Source organism: Bufo gargarizans, chromosome 11 (assembly GCF_014858855.1).
Source record: "Bufo gargarizans isolate SCDJY-AF-19 chromosome 11, ASM1485885v1, whole genome shotgun sequence".
Taxonomy (NCBI): Eukaryota; Metazoa; Chordata; class Amphibia; order Anura; family Bufonidae; genus Bufo; species Bufo gargarizans.
Window position 1 is genome coordinate 66,667,545 of NC_058090.1, and position 22,918 is coordinate 66,690,462.

At 45.7% G+C, this 22,918-nt stretch overlaps 1 protein-coding gene across 1 annotated transcript; it reads right to left on the reverse strand.

Moving 5' to 3' along the window:
• Positions 1 to 1,192: 1,192 nt before the first annotated feature.
• Positions 1,193 to 22,918, reverse strand: LOC122921292 (opsin-5-like). Its single transcript, XM_044271270.1, has 6 exons — positions 22,810 to 22,918; positions 22,430 to 22,620; positions 20,878 to 20,977; positions 20,385 to 20,489; positions 19,506 to 19,729; positions 1,193 to 1,585 (listed from the first exon to the last, which is right to left on the reverse strand). The coding sequence occupies exons 1-6, from the start codon at positions 22,916 to 22,918 to the stop codon at positions 1,193 to 1,195; spliced, it is 1,122 nt and encodes a 373-aa protein (XP_044127205.1).

A 22,918-nucleotide genomic window follows, 5' to 3' on the forward strand; every position in this document is an offset into this window, starting at 1 on the left:
TCATTACTGAAATAAATTGACTTTTGCAAGATATTAAAAATTTTCGATTTTCACCTGTATACCCCATGCGTCAGGTCAGCACTCTTCACGTTACATAAAGGGACGTGCCAGGGCTGCCCACTATCACCCCTGCTATTCAATCTAGCACTAGAACCACTGGTATGGCGTATAGACACAGGTGACCTATTGTCGGGCATACAGGTGGGGAAACATGAGGTCAGGTCGGCTTTCTTTGATGATGATGTCCTGTTTATGAAGGACCCAACACAACATCTGAATAAAACATTGACACATATCAATGAATTTAGCAGGTTATCGGGTTTCAAATTAAATATCTCCAAATGTGACCTATGCGTTCGATGTTCAGTTTTTAAAAAAACAAAACAAAACAATTAACTCACCTCATCCAATTGATTGCACAGCTGGCATTGTTTTCTTGCTTCTTCTTTCAGGACCTGCAAAAGGACCTTTGATGTAATCGCGCTCACCACGTGGTGACCGTGGTGACGTCAGTGCAGGTCCTGCTGAATAAAGATAGAAATGTTCTATCTTCATTCAGCAGGACCTACGCTGATGTCACTGCGCTCACCACGTGATGAGCGCAATTCCGTCACCAAAGGTCCTTTGCAGGTCCTGAAAGAAGAAGCAAGAAGACGATGCCAGCTGCGTAATCAATTGGATGAGGTGAGTTAATGTTTTTTAACCCCTCAATACACATTTTACTATGCATTCTGTATTAAGAATGCTATTATTTTCCCTTATAACCATGTTATAAGGAAAATCGCACCTCATCCGCACTTGCTTGCGGATGCTTGCGATTTTCACGCAGACCCATTAATTTCTATGTGGCCTGCGTTGCGTGAAAAACGCTGAATATAAAACATGCTGCGATTTTCACACAACGCACAAGTGATGTGTGAAAATCACTGCTCATCTGCACAGCCCCATTGAAGTGAATGGGTCCGGATTCAGTGTGGGTGCAATGCGTTCACCTGACGCATTGCACCCGCAAGGAATTCTCGCCCAGCTGAAAAGGGCCTAAATCAGCATTGCATCCTTTTCTTTTCTCAGGATCATGGGCACCATGGTGGTTGGAGCCCCATCAATCAAGTAATGGCATAACCTACGTAGACATATGCAGTCATATTAGAAGATGGAAGGATTGAAGCCATATCTAAATTGTTAGATCTTTTCATACTCTTCCATTTTCTGACCCTTCATTTGCAATATTATTCTGTTGCGATAAAGAGCTTTTAGTCATCATGATGTTTTCTGTCCTCCTATTGGTTTGGCTGGAGTCCTCTGACTGTCTCTTAGATTCTTCATAGGGCTTCACTGGTTCTTCACAATCTAAAGGCAGATCTTTCTTTTGTTGTGTGCAGCAAAGCAAGGCGCGAAGCTCATGTCGAAACTTAGGGCTAAGGCCCAAGTATATCATTGGATTATAGAAACTTGCTGATTTGGCAAAGAGTGTGGCTACCACTGTGGTAAGTGCTGGCACTTGATAACCGCAAGCCGACCACATCGATATAACAGCGTATGGAGACCATGCTAGCACAAATGCTGTGCAGATAACAAATGACACCTATGGAATAGAAAGAATACGTAATATAGGTTAGTTTGGTGGCAAAAAGACAATAAATTGTCCTCTCAGCTATTTCCCCCTATTTCTTTGGCTCTTTATTACACATCTGTTACAACCTGATGAAGTAGGCAATTCGTCCCCAAAACATGCTGTTAACACTCATCTTTAAAAAAAAAAAAAAGTTTGATTGAAAAAGTTACCTGGGATTTATCTTCTCCCTCCCCTCAATGACAGCGCCACTACAGGATTGTTTTTCTTTTCAAACTCACCTCCTCGTTATGTCATCACTTATAGACACGGTATAATTTGGAATTTGTGTGTTCGGTATATGAGGCATAATTCATACTGTATGTACTGAATATGTTGGTAATTTGTATATGTACAGCATATGGAAGCATTTGAATGCTCAGTGTATGGTGAAATATTTTATATACATTGAATATGCATATAGTATTTATACAGTATGTGGAGGTATAAGGTTACTTTCACAGTAGCGTTAATATTTTCCGGTATTGAGATCTGTCATAGGGTCTCAATACCAGAAAAAAAACACTTCAATTTTGTCCCTATTCATTGTCAATGGGGGAAAAAGTAACTGAACAGAACGGAATGCTCCAAAATGCATTCCGTTCCGTACTCATAACGGAGAGCAAACCGCAGCATGCTCCGCAGTTTAGCAAAATGGGTGCAGACCCTTTCATACGGCCATGTGAATGGGCCCTTAGTAGGAGTGGGCTGGTCCTGCTTCCTGCCAGGAGGGAGAATACCTATTGAAAGGAAGCAGAGGAGAAAGGAAGCACACTACAGAGCTCCTGCTCCTAAAGTGGATTCTTTTGAAAGATCAAAGAAATAAAGCCCCAAGTAAAGAGTGAACAGCAACAACTACGGCTATAAGAACTATGGCTATTTCTTCAATACTACACCGATCCCCAGGGAGCAATGGCCTGAGGGAGTACACCATGACACAACACTTCAGAGCCAATACCTCTCCCATCATCTGCACTGGCTCCTCTGTGGCTTGCTGCGTATGTTCAGTATGTGGTGATATTTATTCTAGTAAAAATATATTTTTGTTTATTTTTTATGAATTTTTTTTCTTTTTTCCTCTGCCCTCCCCAAGCTCTTGAATACAGTGACAACAATAGTAAATAATGTCTGAGTGCCATTGATATTATAAATAGTTATGGGTAAACACACGGTTGATGGAGTTAACATACATGTTTAAAAACACACCGCACCGCGCACCGACACATGTGTTATGCTTTTTCATATTCCAAAGCTTCCAAAAATTGACCTTTATCAGAGGCAGATGATGTTTAAACACACACGGTGTTATGGGACAAAACTTTTTTTTTTTTAAGTGGCCTGTTGGGCAGCCATGTGTCTGCCCATATAAAATGCACAAGTGTTATTGTCTAAAGAAAAAGTGTCTTGTTGTGAACGAGCCTATACAGATTCTCACTTTAATTGGGAGCAGCAATAGTGCAATGTAGATGTGGAAAGGGTAGGGTAATAAGAGGCACGTGGCCACAATAGTGGTGGCAGCAGAAGCAAAATGACATGGAAGATACAAGGCTATAAGTCAGCTGTCCATGGGTAGTAGTAGTAATAGTAGTACTAGTAGTAGTGGTAGTGGAAGTAGTAGCAGATACTTTGCGTTAATAGTGGTGGCAGTAGGGGATTAGCAGTAATGAGGAGCAGCAGCTGAGGCGGTGGTAGCAGCAGCACTATGGTACATGTTGGCAGACAGCAGTATGATGGAGGCATCAGCAGCCTTACAGAACATGATGGTCGGCAGGCTGCAGCAGTGGCATGATGGTGGGAGTGGCATGATGGCGGCAGCAGCTATACAGAACAGGGCGGTCAGCAGACCGCAGCAGTGGCATGATGGTGGCAGTGACATGATGGAGGCAGGACAGAAGGCAGGCAGCGACAATGACAAGATAGGACAACATCAGCAAGGCCAAATCTATTCATCGGCCTAAGCTGTAGGAGTGTGAAATTCCTCCTGAATCCAGGATTTTTTCATATTGATAAAAATGATGTTTTAGACACTAGTGGAGGACAACTTGGTCCATTCGGGTGTCACCATGCCCCCCTGCAGTGCTGAATACTTTCTCTGAGATGACACTAGAGGCTGGGCAAGAAAGAAGCGAGAGAGCGTGCTATGCCAGTTCAGTCCACTGAACCCAGTCTGCCTCGCCAGAAATTCATGGGATCAAGGAATAGGTTATGTGCCAGAGACTGGCCAGAATGTAGGTAGGCCTTAAGCTGGGAACTGTCAGCTTGCTGACTGGCCTCAGCCCGGCGTTGCACGTGGAAAAACTGCACCGTCATGTTGAGGAGATTGGGATTGCTTCTGTAAATGGCTGCTCTGGCTTCTGCTGCCTTAGGCAACGAGAGGGGAGTGATTCTGTGGGGGGCCAGAGGGGGCCTCTCTTTCAGACATGCTGACAGGCAGCGTCTGTTCACCGTAAGCTGCGGGAAGCTGCATACACAGGGTTCCATGGTAATAACGTAATTTGGCTTCCCTGCTGGATAGCAGTGGTTCTAAAAGCACATCTAATCAGTAATCAAAAGACTGCTTGATGTCAACGATATGCCTGCCACTGCATAAGCAAGCAAGCATACAGCTTGTCATTCTGGCTAGTGTGCTTGAGGAGCCAGTTCTTTCTTAGATGTGTCCTGCCAGTGCCATCATCATCATCGTCCTGTTGCTCCTCCACCTTCTTCTCCTCTTGCAGTGGCAGCTCCTTTTACTCACCTTCCATGGCAGATTCCCTTTGTGGGTACCCACTAGCTACAGGGAAGACAGCTTGCATGGGATCAGCATATGTTCTAAGATAAATATGAGGGGATAACATCGTTCATGTTGCAGATGTCCCTGCTGACAAACTTTGTGGCCTCTTTGAAGGGTTTTGGCACCTGACAGGAGTCTTGAATGAGGCGTCACTGCCTAACCTCGAAGCAACACATGCTTTTTGCTGCTGAGTGCTGAGGACAAAATAGTTCACGGGTTTCCGCTGCTCGTACAAACGCTCAAGCATGTGCAATATGTAATTCCAGTGAGTTAGAATGTCGAGGAATAAGCATTGTAGCTGCAAGTCCAGTAGAACGTTCCGGATCAAGTAAGAATGGCTGAAATGCTTGGACAGTCTCCTGGACTTTGCCAGCACCTTGTGCAAGGGAGTGTACTTATTTAGAAAGTGTTGCACAGCTAGGTTGAGGATGTGCACCGTGCAGGGAGCATGTGTCATTTCCCACAGGTTCAGGGTGCAATGGCCCGGTTCAGCATCTGGGGTATCCCTCGTCTCTTAGGAAGTCTCTATGAAATATGTCCCTCTTATAGAGCAAGTAAATGTGACGCCAGCTGCAGTTAAGCAATGGATGCTCAAGGTTCCCTTTGTAGATAGTAATGTTGGTACCCAGAGGTAGGATTGCCAGAGTGGTGCAGGGTGGCCTACAGTCTCTGTAGATGTTATGTACACATGTCACAGTGTTCCTACCTGGATATCAGTGGATCCCAGAAGTGATGTGGTCCGAAGCAGTGCAAAAGGATAGTTAACTTGGATAGTGTAGAAATAAAGTTGAGTCCAGACTTGGTTGTATGGAAGTTCAATAGTTGCTTCACTTTGCATAAACGATAATCCAAACAATCCACAGAACAGGTCTTGTTTCCCAACAGGTTTTAGCAGGACTTTGGCAGGAAAATACTTCTGCAAAACAAACTTCTCTCTGCTGAATCTGTAATGTACTCTCTCAGCTCTGCTTTGTCAGCAATACTAACTAGAAGTGCTTTTCTTTCTGCTTGTTGCTGTTGTTCTAAGTCTGTCTCTCACTGTGATTCTAGTAACTTCTTGTCCTGGCTGGATGTTATGGAGAGCTCAGTCCCTCCAGGACGAACGTCTGCTGTTTCTCTCTACAGCATGGCATACAGGAACCAACTGGTTCTCCCTAGACCGTACTGTCTCCTCAGAGGAGAGTGTTTAAGAGAGCTGGAAATGCACACTACACGGAGGACCTGGAATAAAGACATAAGATTAAATAGTTATTGCATATACATACATAAGCAGGGTGTAGGAGTGGTAATGCCACTTGGGGGCATTACATTCCCCGGCTTGTTCTTAGGAAATATTCCAATGGTACCCAAGGGAAGTCAAAGTGCTGCATTAGACTATATATACAGTTACTAACTGACGTAGCGACGGCTACCGCAAGGTCTCTGCCCGGACAAGAAGGGTGTCAGGTTTCCCACTTAGGTATAACCAGAGAGCCAAATAGGTGTGCATTAAGCGCTCATTCCTGGCTTTTCTGGGTGTACTAGGCCCTAGTACCAAAGAAAGCCTGGGGAAGTCTTTACTCTTATATCCCACCAGTATGCAATGAAACTCCAGCAAATAGAAGGGTGGCCTTCCAGCAACAAGGCCTAATCATGCTTTACACTTTGTCACCTTGATGATTGAAACAGGTAGCTAAAACATATAGGTCTCTAAGGCAAGGCCTAAAGCCTTAGTACACAAACTAGGAGCAGTGACCGGTATTCTCCCATATTTTCATGAGGACTATTTCCTCATAACACACAGATTAGCAGCGGGTTACCCTTGCAAAGTGTTAGACTTGCTTGTGACTATACCGCTTGGTTGTACCTGTGCAGCAACAATACATAACAATATCATACCTAGGCTTTCTAGCTAACACTAGAGAAATACAGGACCATTAGTATTTTTAAGTCCTCAGAGGCAGTCCGTATGAGTAATAAAGCAAAAACGCTAACTATCTGACTAGCAATATAAAGTCCAGAGTCCATTTAGAGTGCAAAAGAGGTCACATTGTACTTGTGAAAGAGACCATGCAATGGGTTAAGAAGCTTGAACGTTGCTGAAACTTTAAAACGTTAGTGCAAAAATATTACAGTAGAAAATCACAAAGAGCTCAGGAATACGTTTGAGGTTATTCTTTGGGTGCTTGCTTGTAATGTTGCAAAGCATTAACATATAATGCAAAAAGTCATTTATAATCCACATGAGGTAGTAAGGTTATATGTATAGATGAAGTTTGGAGTCCATGAAGTTCAGGCGCAAAAATATAACCACAAAACAAGGGGCAAGTTTCTCAAGATGTGTCCATGGCTTGGCTCCTATTGTCTCTATAGTTAAATATTAATTTCAAAGAATTCCCGATAACAGGCAGGTGGATTACCTTTATTGGTCCGTTCGGATCTCCGTAAGGGCAGTTCAGAGTCTCTGGGGGTAGAGGTAGCATCCAGGACTTGTGAAGGAGGATCAGCCACTGGTCTTGGTTCTGCAGATGCAGGGGTTGCAGGAATCGGCATCAAGACTCAAATTTGAGGCAGAGAGAGCCACTGAAGGGAGTCCATCATGGACGACAACTTTGTTGGAGTGGTGGTTTAGGTAATTTATCCACTACTCTTGGCTGTTCCTGAGCAGGTTCCCCCAGGCACTTCGCTGAGTACCTTTATCCACTCTCTGGATCTCATAGACCTCCAATGAGGGGACAGCCAAGACTGTGTATGGTTCGCGTTCCCAGCGACTATCCAACTTGCTTACTGGGTGATTGCTTCTGAGCTAAACCTTGTCTCCTGGTTGCAAGAGCTCAGCATGTGCATGTTTCTCAAAGTCCTGTTTTTGTTTTTGTTGAGCTTTCTCTATTTTAGAGTCCACTATTTCTCTGGCATCCTCTAAGCACTTCTAATGCTCTTTGACTCACTCAGATTGGGGAAGGAGTGGTTCAGAGTCCTGCACATGGATGTCAAGGGCAAGGTCTGAAGGTAAACGACCCTGCCTTCCAAACATGAGGTAGTATAGGGTGTACCTGGTGGAGCAGTGAGTTGTGTTGTTGTACAGGTACACTAGTTCAGGCAGAAGCAAAGGCCACTCAGTTCTCTTGTGAGGTGGTATAGCCTTGAGCATATTGATCTAGGTTTGGTTTATCTTTTGGCACAGGTCATTTCCCTGTGGGTGATATGCGATGGTCCTGATTTTTGCAGCTGTACAAGACACACAATTTAGTTGTTTGACTCCTGTTCTTTAGTATAATAGTAAGCGGCACACAGGGGGTAATATTCGCATCCTGTTCGTGACGCCAAATGATTGCAATGGCCCGATTCAGCATCTAGGGCATCCCTTGCCCCTTAGAAGTGACGCCAGCTGTGTTTAAGCAGCGGAATCTCAATGCTCCCTTTGTAGATGGTAATGTTGGCAGCCAGAGGTAGGATTGCCAGAGTGGTGCAAGGTGGCCTACAGTCTCTGTAGATGTTATGCACACATGTCCACAGAACAGGTCTTGATTCCCAACAGGTTTTAGCTGAACTTTGGCAGGCAAATACTTCTGCAAAAAAACTTATCTCTACTGAATCTGTAGTGAACTCTCTCAGCTCTGATATGTCAGCAATATTAAATTCCTTTCTACTTGTTGCTATTGTTCTAAGTCTGTCTCTCACTGTGATTTCAGGAACTTTTTGTCCTGGCTGGATTTTATGGAGAGCTCAGTCTCTCGGTGACAAGCGTCTGCTGTTTCTCCCTACAGCGTGGTATACAGGAACCAACTGGTTCTCTCTAGACCGTACTGTCTCCTCGAAGGAGAGTGTATAAGAGAGCTGGAAAGCCAGGGCCCACCCTCTGTAAAGTAGCACTGCCAAGTCTGCTGCCACCCGCTGGAGAACCAGGTTATTACATGAAAAATACAAATGCATAAGAAGAAAGGACCTGGAGGACCTGGAATAAAGGCATAAGATGAAATGGTTATTGCATATACAGACTGTAACTGATCTCCTAGCACCCCGACCGGGTACCTCCATTGATGGATGCTCCCAGTCTTTCTCGAGGACTCCAAGCACTCCGCTCTACACCAAAACCACCACAGGAGCCAGGAACAGCTCTTACAAGAGCAAGTAGTTATAGCCAGGGGAGTATAGCAAATCTTCAGCGTATAGCAATCCCCACACACATGAGACGAGGCTCTATGTTGAATGTAAAACAGGAACTCTTTATTTGAACACACAAGCATTGATTTATACACATCTTCCAACAAGGTTACCACCCACAGGGTTTTGTAAAAAACAGCCAATAACCATGTACAATTGTCACAACCAGACAGCTGGGAAGCTCTGACAGAGGCCTTTCAGAACCTCCTCCTTGAGTTTTCTTTGTTGTGCTGTTCAGTTCCTCATCTCGTTAGCCTCTCTCAGCTGTCATGGAGTTGGACTGATTGCATTCCTTTAAATTCCGCCCCATAATGCATTACTGGGCAGCTTATACTACTTCCTGGAGTGTGTGTGCATGCTGATCTTGTTTTCCAGTCTGCTACAAAGTTAAGTGCTGAACATTTATCTGTTATTTTCTGTTTGCTGGATCCCAGGTGACCCTGACTCCCTCCGTGTCTGGTGTAGGGAGCCGGTGGTCGTGTCCCCTCACTATTGTAGTGTGTTCAGGGGTTATATAGTCGAGGTACATGGATATGCAACCCTCCACCTCTGGGATCTTTGCATAGGCTGAGCAGCCAGGGAAAGTCTCAGGTCTTGTGCAGGGGTCTCCCTTATGGTTCCTTAGCTTTGGATCCACTCATATATGCATGTTGCTTTGTCTTGTTTCCTGTACACCGTCCGTGACATTATAAGCCGCCAAAACCATCTCAAGCATGGATCCGGTTTCACTTTTGGCTGAACGCTTCCAGGGTCTTTCATTGGAGGTAGCTGATCTCCGTAAGACTTTTTCTCAGCTTCAAGTTCAGCTTGCGTTCATGGAGTTTGTTCTGAGCCTAAGATCTCGCTCCCGGATACGTTCTCCGGGGGTAGTGAGAATTTTGTGCGTTTTAGAGAGGCTTGCAAACTCCATTTTCGCCTTCTTCCCCATTCCTCTGGTGATGAGGAACGGAGGGTGGGGATCATTATATCGCTGCTCAGGGGTAACGCTCAGTCCTGGGCCTTTTCGCTGCCGGAGGGGGCACGGCCTCTCCGTTCAGTGGATGAATTCTTTTTAGCCCTGGGTCAGATATATGATGATCCGGATAGTATTGCTCTGGCAGAGTCTAGACTACGTCTATTATGCCAGGGTAAACAATCCGCAGAAATTTACTGCTCAGAATTTCGGAGATGGGCAGTTGATACTGGTTGGAATGATGCTGCACTCCGAAGTCAATTTTGCCATGGTCTTTCAGAGGGATTGAAAGATGCATTTGCCTTTCATGAGAGGCCTATTTCTTTGGACTCTGCTATGTCTCAGGCCGTTCGTATTGACAGGCGTCTTAGAGAGAGAGGAGAGATGTCCCCTTCCTGTCATACTCAGTCCCAGGACAGTGCAGCGGTCCCATTCTGTGCGCAGGGGTCTCAGTCGCTGTCAGCCCCTTCTGAGCAGGAGTCCATGCAGCTGGGGTTGATTGCTTCTGACAATAGAAGATTCAGCTCGCATGGGAGGGTTTGTTTTTGTTGTGGAGGTATAAATCATTTGGCAAATATTTGTCCCTCTAGGAGATTCAGGCAGTTTTCTGGGAGTAATAAAGAAACAAACAGGAAAAAATCTTTTAAAAATGTTCCGTCTGATACTATTGGCAGGGTTGAGGCGGAAATGGAAGGTTTTCCGTTTGCTTGTAGTTCCCGTTTTGTCCTGCCAGCTAGGGTGGCGCTAGAGAGCAAGAACATTTTTTGTGAGATTTTTGTGGATAGTGGAGCAGCGGTCAATCTCATTGATAATCAATTTGCGATAACTCATGGTTTCCAGGTGCGCACTTTGGGAAAGGATATTCCTGTTTTCGCTATTGATTCCGCTCCACTTTCTCAGAAATCATTAAAGGGCATAGTTCACAATATCCGTTTAATTGTCAGTGATGCTCATGTTGAGGATGTGTCATGTTTCGTCCTTAGCGGTTTGTCTACTCCTCTAGTGTTGGGGCTACCCTGGCTCACTAAACATAACCCCACCATTGATTGGCAAGCGAGGCAAATAAATGGTTGGAGTGACTTTTGCAGAGAGAATTGCCTCACGACATCTGTTTCTGAGGTTGCTACTAAGACTCTACCATCTTTTCTCTCTGAATTTTCGGATGTCTTCTCTGAGAGTGGAGTTCAGGATTTGCCCCCGCACAGGGAGTACGATTGCCCTATTAATCTCATCCCAGGCGCCAAACTGCCTAAATCTCGTTTATACAATCTTTCCCAACCTGAGAGGATCGCTATGCGTGCTTATATCTCTGAGAGTCTGAGAAAAGGACACATACGACCCTCGAAGTCACCTGTTGCCGCTGTTTTTTTCTTTGTTAAGAAAAAAGATGGTTCTTTAAGACCCTGTCTGGATTTCAGGGAGCTGAACAGTATCACTATTCGTGACCCTTATCCGCTTCCTCTGATCCCAGACCTGTTTAACCAGGTTGTTGGGGCTAAAGTATTTTCCAAATTAGATCTAAGAGGGGCATACAACCTGGTCAGGGTCAGAGAAGGAGACGAATGGAAGACGGCCTTCAATACCCCTGAGGGCCATTTTGAGAATTTGGTTATGCCTTTTGGTTTGATGAATGCCCCAGCCGTTTTTCAGCATTTCGTGAACAGCATTTTTTATCATTTGATGGGAAAATTTGTATTAGTGTATTTGGATGACATTTTGATTTTTTCTCCTGATTTCAAAACTCATTAGGAATATTTACGTCAGGTCTTGCTCATCCTGCGGGAGAATAAATTATATGCGAAACTGGAAAAATGTGTGTTTGCGGTTCCAGAAATTCAATTTCTGGGGTTCCTTCTCTCCGCTTCTGGTATTCGCATGGACCCCGAGAAGGTCCGCGCTGTGCTTGAGTGGGAGCTTCCTGAGAATCAGGAGGCGCTGATGCGGTTTTTGGGCTTTGCCAATTATTACAGGAAGTTTATTTTGAATTATTTCTCTATTGTTAAACCACTCACTGATATGACCAGAAAGGGGGTAGATTTTTCTTCTTGGTCAGTAGAGGCGCGTAAGGCTTTTTCTAATATCAAGGAGAGTTTTGCTTCCGCTCCCATCTTGGTGCAACCTGATATTTCTTTACCCTTCATAGTTGAGGTTGATGCTTCTGAGGTGGGTGTGGGGCGGTCTTGTCTCAGGGTTCCTCTCCTGCCAAATGGTGACCGTGTGCCTTTTTCTCGAAAAAACTCTCCTCCGCAGAGAGAAATTACGATGTGGGAGATAGGGAATTGTTGGCCATCAAGTTGACTTTTGAGGAATGGCGCCATTGGCTAGAGGGAGCCAGACACCCTATTACCGTATTTACTGACCATAAAAATCTGGCCTACTTGGAGTCAGCCAAGCGTCTGAACCCGAGACAGGTCAGATGGTCTTTGTTCTTTTCTAGGTTTAATTTTGTGGTCACGTTCCGCCCTGGAGTTAAGAATGTGAAGGCAGATGTCCTGTCACGTTGTTTTCCGGGAGGCGGGAATTTTGAAGACCCGGGTCCCATTTTGGCTGAAGGTGTGGTGGTCTCTGCTCTCTTTTCTGAATTGGAGGCAGAGGTGCAGGCAGCCCAGTCAGAGGCTCCTGATCTTTGTCCTCCTGGGAGGTTGTTTGTGCCTCTCGCTTTAAGACACAAGATTTTTAAGGAACACCACGATACGGTCCTTGCTGGGCACCCAGGGGCAAGAGCCACACTGGATCTCATCGCTCAGAGATTCTGGTGGCCTGCGCTTCGTAAGTCAGTTGAGGGTTTTGTGGCAGCCTGCGAGACTTGCGCTCGTGCCAAAGTCCCTGATTCACGGCCATCAGGTCCTCTCCTTCCCTTACCCATTCCTTCCCGTCCTTGGACACATCTGTCCATGGACTTCATAACGGACCTGCCTCGTTCCTCGGGGAAGACTGTGAGTCTGGTGGTGGTGGACCGTTTTAGCAAAATGGTGCATTTCATCCCTTTTCCTGGTTTGCCCAATGCTAAGACGCTGGCGCAGGCATTTATTGATCACATTGTCAAATTGCACGGTATTCCTTCAGACATAGTCTCTGATAGGGGCACGCAGTTTGTTTCCAGATTCTGGAAGGCTTTCTGTTCTCGCTTGGGGGTTCGGTTGTCATTCTCTTCTGCTTTCCACCCGCAGTCGAATGGCCAGACAGAGCGCGTCAATCAGAATCTGGAGACATATCTGCGCTGTTTTGTGGCGGAGAATCAAGAGGATTGGTGTTCTTTTTTGTCCCTTGCTGAGTTTGCTTTAAATAACCGTCGTCAGGAGTCCTCTGATAAGTCACCATTTTTTGGTGCATATGGGTTTCATCCGTAGTTTGGGACTTTCTCGGGAGAGGGGTCTTCTGGTTTACCTGATGAGGACAGATTATTCAGGATAATCTAAAGAGCATGAGTGAGAGATATAAGCGTGTGGCAGATAAGAGACGTGTGCTTGGTCCGGACCTGAATGTTGGTGATCTGGTGTGGTTGTCTACCAAGAATATCAAATTGAAGGTTCCCTCCTGGAAGTTGGGTCCTAGGTTTATTGGGCCTTACAAAATCCTGTCTGTCATCAATCCTGTTGCCTACCGTCTTGATCTTCCTCAGACTTGGAAGATCCATAATGTTTTTCATAAGTCCTTATTGAAACCTTATGTTCAACCCATTGTACCCTCGCCTTTGCCTCCTCCTCCGATTATGGTTGATGGGAATCTTGAATTTCAGGTCTCTAGGATTGTGGATTCTCGTATTGTCCGCGGTTCTCTTCAGTACCTTGTTCATTGGGAGGGTTATGGTCCTGAGGAGAGGATGTGGGTCCCAGTGACGGACATTAAGGCCTCTCGTCTCATCAGGGCTTTCCATAGGTCCCCATCCTGAGAAGGTGGGCTCTGAGTGTCCGGAGTCCCCTCGTAGAGGGAGGGGTACTGTCACAACCAGACAGCTGGGAAGCTCTGACAGAGGCCTTTCAGAACCTCCTCCTTGAGTTTTCTTTGTTGTGCTGTTCAGTTCCTCATCTCGTTAGCCTCTCTCAGCTGTCATGGAGTTGGACTGATTGCATTCCTTTAAATTCCGCCCCATAATGCATTACTGGGCGGCTTATACTACTTCCTGGAGTGTGTGTGCATGCTGATCTTGTTTTCCAGTCTGCTACAAAGTTAAGTGCTGAACATTTATCTATTTTCTGTTTGCTGGATCCCAGGTGACCCTGACTCCCTCCGTGTCTGGTGTAGGGAGCCGGTGGTCGTGTCCCCTCACTATTGTAGTGTGTTCAGGGGTTATATAGTCGAGGTATGTGGATATGCAACCCTCCACCTCTGGGATCTTTGCATAGGCTGAGTAGCTAGGGAAAGTCTCAGGTCTTGTGCAGGGGTCTCCCTTTTGGTTCCTTAGCTTTGGATCCACTCATATATGCATGTTGCTTTATCTTGTTTCCTGTACACCGTCTGTGACAACAATACACTCAGACACTCCCACACAAAATCCTCCCCTCTGCCTCTGATACAATTACCTCACACTGGGTTGATGTAATCATCACAGGCAGGAGAATACACAATGTCTTCTGTCCCGGAGACAACCGAGACGTAATTCAATTATCTCTCATGACAAAGGGACATCACCAATACACACAGAGAGACAATGGAACAGACCTCACCCTTTACAATAAACATAGTCAGTTAACAGCTCAAAATGGCACGAATTAGACCAGGGGTTCAAGTTAGTACAAGTCCTTTGTGAACAAAGGAGGCCTGGCTGATGAGAGGGCCCAGAGGCTGGTAGCCAGGCCCCTCCAAAACCCAGTGGTGAGGTTGGTTTTGCCACACATCTCCCTCCCCCCCCAGGGAAGACTAACCAAATACCTGACCTCACGCCGGTCGGTACCTGAGTTAGTCTGGATGTCCACCCACAACCCAATACTGGACCTGTTGAATTTTGGGGCCTGGCTCTGTTCTGTATGTCCCCAGCTGTTGAGTGGGCATCTGCTACTCCTTGCTTCATTGTTGTTCTCTACCTTGGAGCTGTAGGTACTTGGTGGGCAGAGGCCAACTGCGCTCTGCCCAGATGCTAGCTCTTCCGCTGGGGTAGCCTGTGGGAAGTCAGCCTCTGGAGAAGAGGATAGAGAAGGGCAGAGGCCAACTGCGCTCTGCCCAGATGCCAGCTCTTCCGTTGGGATGGGGTCAGGGAATCCTGCCCCCAAGACCTTGTTGCGGATCAGCTGTGGAGAGGAGGGATCGCTTACCTCCTCCTCCTGGCATTCCTCCTGGTGGGGGATCTGTACCGGCCGTCCAACATCCCAGTAGGCCTGGTGCAGAGACTGCGGTCTCATCTGCCCCATCGGAGATAGGGGTGCTGTCCCCCTGTGGTTGGGGAGAGAGACCGATTGTCTCCTCTCCCTTCAAGGTACACTGCCGCTGGGGAATGGAGACGATGCTCTCCTCTCCCTGCAAAACATACTGCCACTGGGGAGCAGGACCAACTGTCCCTACTCCCTGAAACTCCGGCTGCCGTTGGGGATCTGGGCCGACTGCCCAGCATCCCTGTAGGGCCGGTGGAGAGATCTCGGTCCCATCTCCACCTGCCATATGGGTTTCCCCCCAGGACCAGTCTATGAGGTCCCCTACCTCTGTAGCTGGTACTGAAGCAGGGGATACTTCAGTCGGGTCTTCCCAGCTGTAGCGTTGTAGGTCTGGGACGGCCACCCAGCTCTCTGGCAGTGTATCTTGGGACCGAATCTAGCTGAAGAAGTATTGGTAGTCCTGCTCCAGCTCCCACTCCTTTTCCACTAGAGATGCCAGGTCTTGTCTCACCTCTCTAGCTGTAGCCCAATCATGCATAGCCTCCCTGTAGTCATAGATATCCCAGAACCGGGAGTCTCCAGCATCTCCGAATTCCGGTTCTGCGAAGGCCTCAAACAACAGGCCAGGGCCATCATAATCCTCACCCTCGGGTCTGTCGTGCTTAGCCATCCAGGGGGAGTGCCGAATCACATCCCACCAGAGTACCTGGTAGGCGGTGTCTAGCCAAAGCTCCTTCCATACCAGGCTCTCCAGTTCTGTCACCCACTCATCCAGGGGCTGCTCTCCCAAGAGACCCATCCGCATTGCCACACGCTTCTGTATCCGCTGCTCATAACTGGGGAGGCTCTCTCCTCGCCGCTGCTGGGCATTTTCCAGGGCATCATACCAGATTTCCTTTCTGTCTGCATCCCTGTAGTCCACGCCTGCCTCCTCCTTCTCCTCATAGAACGCTGTCCGAAGACTAGCCGATTCCATCCTGCTGTAGCTAGGGGCGCTGTACGGATACTAGCGTTGCCCTCAATTTTGTAAATCCACGAACAGTGTCTCCGAACTGCTTCTCCTCTTACTAAGACGCCATCCCACTGCTTGACACCAATGTAACGGATCTCCTGGCACCCCGACCGGGTACCTCAGTCGATAGATGCTCCTAGTGCTTTCTGAGGACTCCAAGCACTCCACTTGACACTGTACGCACTGCAGACCCCACGAACCGCCGAAGCTTGGTTGAGGTCTCACTGTCTCCTACCCACCCTGGACCTACAACAAGGCTCCAGTGGGTGAACCTCTCCGAAAACCAGAGAGCAGGAACATCTCTTACAAGAGCTAGTAGTTATGCCAGGGGAGTATAACAAATCTTCAGCGCATAGCAATCCCCCAGTGTCGATCAGTTACCCAAACACCAGCCTCAACATGGTAAAGGGTAAAAACAGGAACTCTTTAATGGGTTATTTTTCAGCCTTTTATGCAGGTCTCCTAGCAAGAGACACTCCCCCTGGGGCCCTTGTAGAAGACTGTGACAGTTTATATTTTAGCCAATCACATGCATTTATAGTATTGAAACCTTCCCGGCAATTGTACACAAAACCCCCTTCCCTCTGTCTGTAACGCAATCAACAAAATACAATAAGCATTGTCTTTGACACAATTAACTAACACACTGGCATTGTCTGAGACGCAATTAACTGAGACGCATTGGCATTGTCTAAGACGCAATCAACAAAATACAATTACCAATAACACAAAGGCTACAACCCACATAGAATCCTCCCCTCTGCCTGTGATATAATCATGGAACACCATGGTTAACATAATCATCACAGGCAGGAGAATACACAATGTTCTCTGTCCTGGAGACAACCGAGTTGTAATTCAATTTTCTCTCAGGACAGAGGGCAATCGCCAACACACACAGAGAGACAATGGAACAGACCTCACTACTCAACATATACAATGTCCCACCCTTTACAATACACATAGACATTTAACATCCCAACATAGCACAAATTACTTGTAAAAGTCTCTTGCGCCTGGCTATACTCATGGCTTTTCTGTCCAAAACAGTTCCACAGATTTAAGCTGTGCGGCCGGTCTGTCTTCTCCTTCAAAGTTAGTATGGGCCATAATCCTGGGGAAAGAGGCTGGCAACCAGGCCCCTCCAAAACCCAGTGGTGAGGTTGGTTTCGCCACACAGACATAAACAGGATGTAGGAGTGGTAATGCCACTTGGGCACGTTACATTGGTTGCCAGGATGTTGCCCATTGTCGCTGACTACCTTGCCCAGTTGGAGTCAGCAGAGTGACAACTAGTGATGAGCGACAGGGGCAATATTCAAATTCGCGATATTTCACGAATATTTTGTAGAATATTTGTCATATATTCACAAATTCGAGATTATATTCTTGATTGCGAAAATCATCACGAAGAGGGTGCAATAACAGGGAGCTGCGATAGCGCTGCCCCTATCATTGTACCTCTCAGACGCCTCGTTCATACATAATCCCGGCATCTAAGTGTATGAAAAGTGTAAAATTCACATAATTTTTTTTTTTTATCAAACCATCTTGCTTACAGAACTGGCGTGAAATCTAACGCAGCGCGAGATTACATCACGCCGGCAGACGTAATACGTCACTGCGCATGGGATTTCGTCCGAGATCTTCAATCAAGGTGGCTGATGGCGGCCCATCGCAAGCAAATGGAGGAGGTAAGTATGAATTTTTAATTTTTTACACTATTTCAGGTTACATCGAATCGCTGACGCGAAGCACGAGTAAATTCAGCTTCAAGGCGAATCAAATTTATCCTGAAATTTGTATTGAATTCCACTTTGTGGGGTTCAATTCGCTCTTTTCTAGCCGTAGGAGGTGCTCCAGGTGTCCGGAGGTGGTACTACAGTCTCTCCCTTTCAAGAAGGTTGACTCTAAACCACAAGTTCTCCAAAAAGGCTGTACCAGCCCTGCACACGTATGTTGAGCAGAAGGTGGGACAGTCCTTGATCTTGTCTGTGTCTGCTAAAGTTTATGACAGCACCGACGTGTGGAGCTATAACTACTGTATGGTCAAGGACAATATATGTCCTTTACGGCCCACTGGGTAAATGTGGTTCCTGCCCAACCACACCAGCAACTTGGCCAGGTGACGGCAATGCCACCTCCACTTTCTCAAGCTGTGAGTCCTGCACCAATGTCCTCCTCTGCCTCCTCTTCCTCAACTTTGTCCTCAGTCTCCACTGCATGCACAATTTAGTGTGCTCCTCCAGCATACCACCTATGCAGAGCACAGTGGTGTCACGCTGTTCTGCACCTGGTTTGCTTGGGTAGACTGAATCACACTGGGGGGGGGGGGGGGAACTGCTCCACATCCTTCAAAAGGAAATCGAATCCTGGCTATCTCCTCACAAATTAAGATCGGAACCGTGGTCACTGATAACAGGAAAAACATTGTGTCGGCACTGCATCAAGAAGGGTTGACCCATGCGCCATGCATGGTGCACATCTTTAATCTGGTTGTAAAGCGGTTCCTGAATACAGCAAGACATCTTGAAAATGGCCAGAAAACTTTGCATGCACTTCAGCCACTCTTACTCAGCAAAACACACCATCTTTGAGCTGCGAAGGCAGAATAGCGTTCCCCAACTTCACCTCATATGCAAAATTCCTACCCATTTGAACTCCACCCTCCACATGTTGGACCAACTATATGAGCAGAGAAAAACCGTGAACAATTTCTTGATGAAGCAGGTGGACTGGAGTACTCCCCTGAGTAACTTCAACATTAGCCATTGGCAGCTCATGCGTGACACCTGCCATTTTCTTAGGCCCTTTGAGGAGGCTACTTTATTTGTGAATCACCAGGATTATGTGATGAACAATTTTATTCCATTCTTTCATGTCCTGGAGCAGATGCTGATAAATCTGGCTGACCAGGGGACAGTAGACGTGGTGGCTATACATCATGGCCTGCTGAGCACTGTGGGGGCTGAACTGGCAGAGGAGGAGGACATCCACGCACAAGCAATGTATAAAAAAATGGGTGGTTTATCTGCAGAAGTGGAGGGCAATGAGAAGGACCAGGCTGATGACCCCGACACAATATGGCAGTATGCAGTGGAGACATAGGCAGGGAGTCCCGCCAAGTCACTTGTGCAAATGGCCAGATGCATGCTGAGTTGCTTGCATAGCGACAGCCATATTATCATCATTTGGCAAAGGGAGAGACTTCTGGCTCTCCACCATGTTAGACCCTTGTTACTGGTCCAAAATGGGGGCCTTTTTCTACCTGCTGAGAGGGAAGATAAACTCAACTACTAGCGAGACATCCTATGTAGTCAGTTGTTTGCTGCCTATGCACCATCGCCCATCCTCACGAAGGCCTGCCTGGGGAAGCCCTCTGCACTCACGCTCCACTGCCATGACACTGCATCACAAGCTCCATTAGCAGCAACTCAAGTCTGGAGTCTGTAATGAGCACTTCACCAGCTTCACCCGCCTACTGAAGAAATCAACCAGCCCCAGCAGAACATGGAGCTCAGGTGTTTTCACTGAGATTTAAAATGTTACATCGATGGTAAAACACGTGTTGTACAGTTCTGTAGTTCTGTGCTTATTCCACCCCCATCCTCCACCCATTCCAAAACATTTGCATTTCTATTATACTTTTCAAACTACAGCTGTAATAGCAAAAATTATGAATTTCAACAATTGTTCAAAATTACCCGTGTGATTTGCCTTTCTATCATTAGTTGCCGCTGACTGATATCCCCACCACGTGAACTTCTGTGGCTTTCCTGAACAGCCCGAATGATTGACACATAGCAGGAGATCATTATCATCACTGGAATGAAGAAGCCCGAAAGGAAGACACCGATGGCGTAAAATTTGTATGGTGTGGAACTTGTGGCAAGAGACCAGTCTATTTCACATGTACCATACTTGCTTTCTGTAGAAACATTTGTAGAAGAAATTGAACTAAGAATGATTCATGATACACTTATACAGATTTCTGGTTATGTCCTGGTCAACGATAAGCAGAAATGTGGTTTAGTCAGACATTAGGTAAAAAATGTTTTTCCACGAATGTTCCCAGTGAATAATTATTCTTGCTTCACCTGGTAACAGTAAAGAGGTTATCTCACCTCAAACCTTGGTGGAATATCATTAGGATATGCCACAAATCTCAAATACGTGCGGATCCTACCTCTGGAACTTATCTCTAGAACCAAGTGCCCAAAGTGAAGGCGAGTGCACCGTGCATGAGCATCCACCCTTTATTCTTTTGTATGGGGGTGCCAAAAATAACTGAGCCCCAGGTTATTGATGGAAGTCCCACAGAAATTAATGGAAAATGCACTGCGCAAGAGCAGCCACTACGCCATACACTTCTGTGGAACTGTCGGAAATAGCAGACATGGCTCGGCTATCTTTAGCACTACTCTTACAGAAATGAACAGAGGGTGGCCACACATGCTCAGCATGCTCTTGTTCACGTTGAAAGCTCCATTCTAGAGAATTTCAATGAGAAAAGCCAACATCATCGCTATCTATTAAAGATCTAATGGTCTGTCTGATCATAATGTCTGTTATTAGGTATATACCTATGAAGCTGCCCCAACCCAAAACTGGAGATCCAGCCCAGATAATAGCAGAGATCCAGATGACAAGAATGGCCACTGAAATGAAGTCTTTATCCACTTTGTGAGCTACGAAATAGAAAAATCATACATTAACACTAAGACTTTCACATGAAGACACAACTTCTTGTTCATTTTCTGCATTTCAGATTACATATACTGTACTTCCCAATAACTCTCATATGCCCTCACGTACAGCTACTAAGGGTTTGATTGACAAACACCATGGCAGGAAATTATCATGAAGGAAAGTTTTAAGTCAGTATTGCTTTGAGTCTCCATTGGTGTAATTTGCACAAAATTTATTAAACACTGCATGTTGTATGATTAATGTGGCAGATCTTTAAACACTTTTTATATAGCTGTTGCTCCAGTTTTCTACACTGTCTCTTACTGGAGTTAGATTGTGCCTTTTTGTGATGATTTAAAACTCATGTTTCAAGTGGTAATACTGTACCTTGATGGGGACGGCATCCCTTGGCATAGCGAAGGAGACTGATTGCTGTAAGAGTGTTAATGCTAATCAGGCCAAAGAGGAGTATCAGAAAGCCATCAACCTAATAAGGGTGGAAGGATAATCAGGGAAGATTGCAAAAGATTCAAACAAGGTCATATACTTGGTTTATCTTCAGGTAATACTGGATTATTTTAACCCAGACAAAAAACCTTGCTGCCTTCCTAAATGAAAGACCAAACAAGGCACTCATGTCATGTATATGTGTTTGCACATATATATGGCTTACATAATAGGGACGTGGTACCTACAGATATAGTAGGATTAACACACAAACTCTTAACTCAAATGTCTTAACTCATCGCTTTATCTTGAAACAAAAGCCATTGAAAAGCAATTGAAGGTGTTTGCTTAACACATTTAGTTTAGATAACACGTCTCCTAAAGCATGTGTGTTAACTCTACTACATCTGTATTTAGCCTTATTTTAGTTGGTTATTAAAGGGGTTTTGCATGTTGGGGGGGGGGGGGTTCACAAACTCCCCCCTTCATGGGCAGACCTGCGATGGGAAGCATACTTACCTGCTTCTCAAGATGCTGGCTCCTGCACTCTCCAGTTTCTGTTACTCCATCAAAAATTTCCTATTTGACATCTCTGCAGCCAATCACTGGCCAGTGTGGTGACCTGCTACTCTTGCGTCATCACAAATAGTCATGTGATGCAAAGAGAGTAGGTCACCACTGCAGCCAGCGATTGGCTGCTGAAGTGTCAAACCAGTTTACAGTACATCCAGGGACCTGAGTGGGGCAGCGAAGGCCGGGAAAAGAAAGAACAGGAGCCAGCACTAGGAAGCAAGTAATTAGGCTTCCCTTCGCAGGTCTGCCCAGGAGTGGGGTGTTGCAAAAATTCCATTCAAATGTGCGCAACCCCTTTAAAATAATGCAGCACCACTCGCAGCATTATTTTGGAAGTACAGAAACTGAGTAAACCGAGCTAGAATATTACACGGAATAGAAGAAATTACATTGGTTGGTGACATGTGGCCAAATAAAATGTATAACAGTACCTTTAGCAAACAGTACAATATGAATATATGAAAAATAAAATCCTTTCAAACCTCAGGCTGCACTTCTGTGAGATTTATGTTGGTCATGCAGAGTGTTGGAACGTACATCTTGAGTGGATTTAAGTAACCATTCACATTATATCCTTATTGGATTTCAAGATATGACATGTTATCATCATAGTCTATCAATAATGCAGCCTCAGGCTTTAGGCCTTTAGCTGAAAACGCTCACACCTTAAAAACATATACTGCTTCTGAAATATAGTAACTTCACTGTTATCCTGTAGTCCTAGGCTTGATTTACATTAGCCAAGCCTTGATTTGGAAGCACATTCTCCCTACAGCATGATGGCACTTTCTTGGGCACTGTGATGAGCTTGAATGGGCATATATATTGTATATATGAGTGTCATAGCTCCTGATATAGAAATGAGAGCAGCAGGTCAAACTTGGTAATGTCAAGCACAAAACATATACATACACCTTACATTGCAAGTCCAGAAACCATCTTTCCCTAGTCCATGAAACAGCTCCACAACTCCTCGAGAGTAGCCAAAAATGGAGATTCCAGCATCAGACACTGCAAGGTTAAATGTCAGGAGATCCTGGGAGTCCAAAGTTCTCCAGCGTTTACACATAATGCAGAATACAGCTCCATTCCCCAACCATGAGAACCAGCCTGTAGATAGCAGAATTAATTCCAGACAACATCATGTCAACATCATGTCTAGTCATCAAATGTCCAATCTAAGTCAGTTTAATTAACTTTAACCTCACCTGTATTTAAACTTTCAACAATATATATATAAAATGAAAAGTGTTGTAAAATATATGACTTCCCTTATTCTATATTGTTACAATTTCTTACCCAGGAGCAGGAGGTAAATGCCAATCACAGTCTCTTCTTCATCAGACGATCTTACACCATTGGATGTGTTGGCCTGTTGGAAAGAGCTGTCTTTCAGGACCACATCCAT